A 7,954-nucleotide genomic window follows, 5' to 3' on the forward strand; every position below is an offset into this window, starting at 1 on the left:
TTTTTCAAAAACAATTATATTTCGAAATATAAATTAGATCGTTTACGTAATAGAAAATATTATATCATATAACGTTTTCAATTTAATAGATATAGTTTATTTATGTACTAGCGTTTTAAATATCAATCACATCACTAAGCGAGTGTTACTATCGTGTGTATAACAAATTTGAAAACATATATATTTAATGAACACGATTTAAATACACGTTGCAAGTTCTTCATACGATTAATTCTTAACAACAATATTCTAACTTATCGTATATATACAAATAGATATTTAAACCAATAAGTTTAATGCATAGTATCATATACTTAATACTTTGTTAACGTTTTCAAGTTATAGTGCATATATGTATCTATTTACATATAATTGTTCGCGAATCGTCGAGAACAAACGAAGGGTATTTGAACATATGAAAGTAGTTCAAAATATTGAGATTCAGTTTTACAGACTTTGCTTATCGTGTCGGAAACATTAAATCATTTAAGGATTAAGTTTAAATTTGGTCGGAAATTTCCCGGTCATCACAGTTGCTCAGCAGCGTAAGAAGATTGTGTTTCGGGAAGGAGATCTTGTGTGGATCCATATGAGAAAGGAACGTTTTCCGAGTAGTCGCTTTGGCAAGTTGCAATCGAGAGATGACGGTCCTTTCCCGGTTCTCAAAAAGATCAAATATAATGCTTATTGAGTTGCTTTATCAGGTCATGACAAGGTTTCAACGACCTTTCACGTTGGAGAACTTTCCCCCTACTTAACTTAACTGATGATGAACATGATTTTGAGTCGAGGACGAGTCATTTAGACCGGGGGGGATGATGCATGATCTTTAGTCGATAGTGATAAAAGAGATAAATGGGCTCAGGTCTATCAGAGAAAAAAGAAGAAACCAATTGGGCTGCTGGACTATTTTGGAGAATCGATGTTTGGGCCAATTGTTGGGCCTGCAGGAAGCCTGGAGTAGAGCACAAGGAAAGCACGCTGCTGGAATGCTAGAGTCCTAATAGGATTCTAGTTGTTTTTGATTTTTAAATTCCTAGCTTATCCTTATCTGTTTAGTTCTTTAAATAAGAGTTTTTTTTAGAGAGAAAACTCAGACTTTGTTATTTTGTTATTGAGTCGATAGCAAGAGTCGATTTATTGACGACTTGACTGACTCTTAGAGCCTAAAGTAAATTTCAGGCAGGATTTAAAAACCTGTGGAAATTTGATTTTACCATTTTCATGGCGGCTCAATTTTATTTTATTTTTTAAAACAAATTTCCTACTTTTTGGCCGGAGGTCCACTCGGAAGCAATCTCTCTATCCGTCGAATACAGGGAGGGATGACTTTCTCTACTTTTGAGAGTGTTTCACTCTGGGTGGAGAAATGACTTGTCTTTATTCTCGGATAGGGGAAGGATTGTCTACATCTCACCTCCCCCTTACACCACCTAGGTAGTATTGAGTTTTGTTGTTGTTGTTGTTGTCATGTGAATAAAACAGCCGCGACTTTATTATCAATATTCCATTAACTGCTGATCATTCTTGTTTGGCCACGATCATCTTCATTACGCTCGTTTTCCCTCTTCATTTTCCAATTTATTGGAGGTCTCCGGTTTTCTTTCCGTTGACTATTAAGCCGTTGGTAATGATTTAGTGTAGCTGATATTAAGGATTTCTTTTGTCATAACTTAATTTACTCACGTTTTGGCTCCTAGTTAAACGTTTTTTCATTTTGTTTGTGAGCCCTTTTGTTTAGGTTGTTGTTGACTAGAACTCGTTTATTAGTTTATCTTGCATTGATTATACTTGTTAATCTTCGGATCTGTTTAATATTATAGTTTTCGAAAAAAACACCTCTCCATTCAATTATGTCTTTATTTTATTTTTTTAGTATTCCGTATCAAGGTTGCAAAATTCGCTATTCGGAGATTAATCGGTCAGGACTTTGAAATGATTAATCGGTAATTCGGAGATTAATCGGATTGTACTTTATCCATTTAAATATTAAATTTCAAAAATTATATGTGCAAACATAAAAGAAAATCATAAACATAAAAATAAAATTTAACATAATAGTCTAAATTTGTTCATTTGGTTCAAAACTATAAATTTCTAGTTTAAATTCATTTTAAAAATACTGACCAATTTTGACTTTGACCGACTTTGATTACCAAATTCGATTTTAACCCATCAATTGACGTTGACCGATTAATTAAACGGATTTTGGAAAATCGGAACGAATTACTCTTAAAATTGATTAAGCAAGGATTAATCGGCGAGTAATCGGGTCAACACTGCTCCGTATCTTACTACTCGTATTGTTACAGCAAGTACTGTAGTATTATTATTACAACAAAATCCCAAAATTCATCTGAAAGCTGCTACCGATTGCCCTATTATTATCACCAGTTCACTATCAGTACGATTCATCGATTTATCATTAAATCATTAATGGCGGAAGCTGAACTGGAACTTGAAGCCATGAAAATGGATGATTGCTCTTGGCACCCTTGCCAAGTCTATTTCAGGTCAATTTTTTTTTTCTTTGTATTAAAATACTTTTTATTTTATATAAGCTCGAAGATATTATGTTTGATCTATTTGTTTTATTACTAGTTTTAGTTGATACACACTAATTCGTTTTAAATGGATTACTTAATTCGATGATCCTAATTTTGTATTATTGTTTAATAAACTGCTACTGTATGCTTCTTAATTAGCTCATTATGATCATTAACCCTATGGTTAGAAGGTACCTAAATATCTATAGATCAATGACTCTTTGGTAATAATACATGCATTCTGTTGATTATAGTTGGTTGCCCTAATTGAAATACTGCTTTAAAAATTTATTAGTTTCCATTGTCTATATTTCAGATGCATTATCGTTAGGGTTTAGATAGTAATAAACTTTCTGCTTTATGTAAAGTTTCCATATCGAGTTCTATCTCCTGTAATCATAAAATGTATAACCATATATATTAAAGTTATTGATCGTTGATGTCTCGTTGTACTGGTGTAGATATTGAGAAGTGTTTACTTCTGTATACTGGCATTGTGATCCCATAGCTTCACATTGGGCACACACATTTAAACTAAGACTGTTAATCTAGAATATCTTCATCATTATTATATTATCGTGATCGTCATCCATCTATTGCAATCATATACCGCATCTTCAATTATTAACGTCGTGAATCGGATCAACTATGTCCTTCTTAAGCATTGATTGAAAACAATCTTCGTTGCGGTCACAATGCTTTTCTAATAAGGTTGAGGATTTAGTTTAACTTAGCTGTACCACACATTTCTAAAACCTATGATAGTTGATGTAATGCCACATTTGGTACCTCTAATATCGAAATAATCATGATGATACGACTATAGTTAGATCCATGTTTAACGATTTATGGAACTATATATACTCAATTTGTTATGTAACCTGGGTCCACAAATTAACATTTAATTTACCATCTTGGTTTGTTTAGTTTACTAGGTTACTATTGCTGGCCTACCTGCATTTGCTTCATCGCATTAGGGAGGCACCTTTATCTAGTCCTCATACTATTGATCGAAGACTCATTAATGTCCATTACCATATATATGATTTCATCATTTTCACTGACAGACCACAATTAATTTTTCACTTGGTGGTATGTTTTCAAGTTGTATCAGCATGGTTTATAATTGACTGCAACTTTCTTCATCTGCAGTCCAAATGGTGCTAGTCTTGTTATACAATATGAAAGCGATGGTTCACAAGACATATTGGTGAGTGAAAAAGAAGCACGAATGCGAATACGTGCTCGTTCTCTTCCTCTTCAAGAGAATGGTTGCACTCAGATCAAACCAGGGGAGCATGTTGCTGTCAACCAGAACTCAGAATCTGATACGGTCTTATTTGATGCAGAGGTGGAAAAGGTATATTTTTTCAGAACTTCAAATGTCATTTTTAAATGTTAATAATTATCATCCATAATCTAAATTTAATCATTTACATTCTACACCTTTAAAAGGTGCTAAAGGTAAGACATTCAAAGAGGATGGACTGTAGATGTAGTTTCATGATCAGATGGCTTCACCAAGATCTTAACGGTGGAAGTTTAACAGTTCCATCTACATCAATAATGAGATTGGCTGACAAAAGCATTGATAAACATCCAACAATCTCAGCATTCATAGATGCCAACGCAAGTTTGACCAGTATGTCTCCAGAGCTAAATGTTGTTGATGATTTCGATCTGAATCTTCAAAATCTATTAGAGAAACAAATAGAGGGAATCAAAAACTCAGTTCACTGTTCCAAGAAGAGAATTAGAGATGAGATTAATGGGTTAGAAGGTAAACTCTTTCAACAATGTGCTTACACTTAACCTGTTTATTTTCAACATTTTAGTTTAAAATTCATACAGTTTTTTTTTTTTTTTTTTTTTTTTTTTTTTTGGCAGCTAATGTTCATGAACAAGAAAATGAAACAGAGATCTCTCTAACAAATGTAAAAGAGCAAGAGATCAAATTTTCAGCCGGGTCCCCCCTCAATCCTCTTGCTGCTCGTGCAGCTCTTGCATCTTTAATGTCAAAACCTCAAAGCATTGAAATTTCTACTGGGATTGACAACATCTCAACAACTAAAAAACAATTCTTGAAGACAGAACCTGTTCCCAAACCAGTAAGAAACGCGAAGAAGTCACTCTTTGTTACTAACGATTCATCAGATGTTGTGGAAGTTTCTAAAGCAGTTGAGATGACTCCTGAAATAACACCCTGGTCGACTCGTGCTAAAAGTAAGACGGTTAACCGCAATATACCGAGTACAGTGAATAACAGGAGGGTTACACGTTCAGTACTTAACCAGGAGGAATCAGCTGGTGATGAACTTTGCACTGAGCGAAGGAACAAAACGAGGAACAAAGAAGGTAAGTCACTGTTGTCTACTAATGATTCATCAGACATGTCTCCAGATGTAGATATATCTCCTAACCAGAGTGGAAAGGGACATGCTAAAGAAGATGAGATGAATACTGAAATTACACCCGGGTTAACTCGTGCTAAATATAAAAAGGTTGAAGAAAAAATTGAAAAAAGTTATTGTGTTGAAAACAAGAAATCAAGTGCAGTGAGTAACAGGAGGTTTACTCGTTCAGTAATTCATCAAGACGCTGCAAGTGTTAAAACAGAAACCAAGAAAGAATCAGGTGGTGAAAAGCTTCATACTGAGCGAAGGAGCAAGAAGAGGAACACCGAAGGTATATTTTTCTTTCTACAATTGAATTTTATTTAATTTTATAATAGTAATAATAGTATTTTTTTTTTTTTCTTCTGGAATATATGCATGGCAGACGATGGTGGAAGTAGTTATGGTAACAAGAAGAAATCGCCTGATTTGACCAAGCATAATAAGGTGTTGCGGTCTTCACCAAGGTTCAACTCGAAGTCTTGATCACAAATTATGGCAGGGAGAGTTGTTAACCACATGGTAGAAATTGTTTGTCTCTTAAATATGTACACGATTTTACTCCCGGTTCTCATGTAAACGAGGCTAAACTAGGAGTCGTAATATGTAATAAAATGTATTTTGGCTAAACTAGTAATGGTAATATAATATCGTGCATCTCTATAGTGAGAGCATATGTTGTAAAAGATTGGCTTTATCAGTTTATCCTATCCTTTTGTGTGTCAATCATGTGAAGAACGTTTTCTCTCATAATGAATAATGACATGATCTTTGTGGAAATATAAGAATTATACGTCTTAGTAGTCATTAAATGCATCTAAAACTATGCTATATATGCTCCAAATTATGCATATTAATAACAAATTATTAGACTGTCGTATATGGGATTCTCAGATATTTGTTGTGTTACATGTCCTTGCTAATACACAGCAACATTTTGATGGCATGTATTATAAATTTCTATCTTCGTCGTGTAATAAGTTCAAGTACCTATTCACATCTCTGACAGATCACTCTAAATCTCTATCTACGTTCCCCACAGATCACCATGAAAAAGCACACATCTATCTATCTTCTAATGTACAATATCTCAACAGATGGCAGGTTTAGTGAATCAGTATTTTTTCTGTTGATAAATATATTTTCATATAGTTTCAATCAAGATAAAGATGTCCAAGAAGGGTAACTCTTTTAATTGAGTTTAGTCAGTCAAGGAGATTTTTCTTATGTCTATGTAGATTTGATAGTGAAGCCCAAATTATTTATTTCATAGAACATACACTGTATATTCGATATAATTTGAGATTATCTATTTAGGTGTTGCATCTATTATCACTAGTAAACTTTGTAATTATTTTGGTTATTCTTGTCACTTGTCACATTATTAGCTACGCTTGATCATAAATACCGGGTTGAATATCAAAATGTAGTTTACTTATTGTTGTGTGTGTGTGTGTCCTTTTACATTCTGAAAATGTCTTGGATACAAACGAGGCCATTGACTATCTCAAGCGAAATAAATTGAAAAGTCTCATTTTTAAGGTCGACTTCGAGAAGGCTTTTGATAGCTTAAGTTGGGATTTCTTGATGGATATGATGGCTAGACTAGGGTTTGGGGTTCGATGTAGGAAATGGATTCATGCTTGTCTTAGCTCGTCTTCTATCTCGGTGCTCGTAAACGGTTCCCCCACTAACGAATTTCTCATCGAGAGAGGAGTTAGACAGGGTGATTCACTGTCACCTTTCCTCTTCTTAATCGCGGCGGAGGGATTAAACTACATCATTAAAAGGGCTTGTGTGGAAGGTGTTTTTAAGGGGGTGGAAGTCGGGAAAGATAAGATAAAGCTATCTCACCTACAATTCGCGGATGATTGAAGTCGGGAAAGATAAGATAAAGCTATCTCACCTACAATTCGCGGATGATTACAATTTTCTTAGGCGAATGGCACAGTCTCAACTTTTGTAATCTATGAAGACTCTCAAATGTTTTGAGAACATATCGGGCCTCAAGATTAATTTTCACAAAAGTCATCTCTATGGTTTGGGTGTTGCTATGGATGAGGTTAGACACATGGCCTCTCGTGTTGATTGTAAGGTGGGTGAACTTCCGTTTACCTACCTCGGACTCCCGGTGGGTAAAAACATGAGTAGAGAACAAAGTTGGAATCCGGTGATTGATAAGTTCAACTCTAAACTTGCGAATTGGAAAGCTAGAACGGTGTCGTATGGTGGAAGGCTTAAGCTCGTGAAATCTGTCCTTACTAGTTTACCGCTATATTTTTTCTCGCTTTTTCGTGCCCCGTTGTGTGTCATTAAAAAATTAGAGAGCATTAGGAGGAACTTCTTTTGGGGGGGTTCGGGTGAGAGCACTAAATTAACTTGGGTCAAATGGGAAGATACTCTCTTACCATATGACGAGGGGGGTTTAAACATTGGGTCACTTAGGGGGAAAAATCTCGCACTCTTGGGTAAATGGTTTTGGGGGGCCAAAACCGAACCTAACTCACTTTGGGTTTCGATTGTCAAAAGCATTTATGGTACTAACGGGTTACTTCCTCCTACGGGTCTTAATAGACCTATAGGGGTGAGTAGCGTTTGGTCAAACATATTACGTGCAGGTCACATGATCGAGAAGTTGAACATAAGCTTTGCAAACTCATTTTCTAAATTAAACATGGACTGAAATAGGCTCCATTGAGGTCAGCTCAAAGGGAAGGTTTTACCGACCCGATCCGGGACTAAGGTCCGGCCCGCCTGCCCCTCGGGATGGTTTAAGGGTTCGGATCCCTGTGATCGTGGTTCGGGTTTCCTGCCCAAACGTGTGTGTGTGCAAATGATGACTAGGCTTCGGTCCGGACTGATGCAATCTTGCCGTTAAAAAAAAAAAAAAAAAACTCATTTTCTAAAGTGATCGGGAATGGTGCTGACACTGCTTTTTGGCATGATTTATGGCTTGGTACACTCCCTCTCAAGCAGCAATTCAATAGGTTATATCTCCTTGACGCAGATCCGGAA

The 7,954-nt window shown here is 35.5% G+C and overlaps 1 protein-coding gene across 1 annotated transcript; it reads left to right on the forward strand.

Annotated features, from left to right (window-relative positions):
* The first annotated feature begins 2,374 nt into the window (after positions 1-2,374).
* Positions 2,375-5,682, forward strand: LOC139877173 (uncharacterized). The gene is made up of 5 exons (XM_071864588.1): positions 2,375-2,513; positions 3,699-3,906; positions 4,002-4,326; positions 4,434-5,231; positions 5,325-5,682. Exons 1-5 carry the CDS (start codon positions 2,437-2,439, stop codon positions 5,423-5,425), a joined length of 1,509 nt encoding a protein of 502 aa, XP_071720689.1. The 5' UTR covers positions 2,375-2,436; the 3' UTR covers positions 5,426-5,682.
* The last annotated feature ends 2,272 nt before the right edge of the window (positions 5,683-7,954 follow it).

Source organism: Rutidosis leptorrhynchoides, chromosome 1 (genome assembly GCF_046630445.1).
Source record: "Rutidosis leptorrhynchoides isolate AG116_Rl617_1_P2 chromosome 1, CSIRO_AGI_Rlap_v1, whole genome shotgun sequence".
Classification (NCBI taxonomy): domain Eukaryota; kingdom Viridiplantae; phylum Streptophyta; class Magnoliopsida; order Asterales; family Asteraceae; genus Rutidosis; species Rutidosis leptorrhynchoides.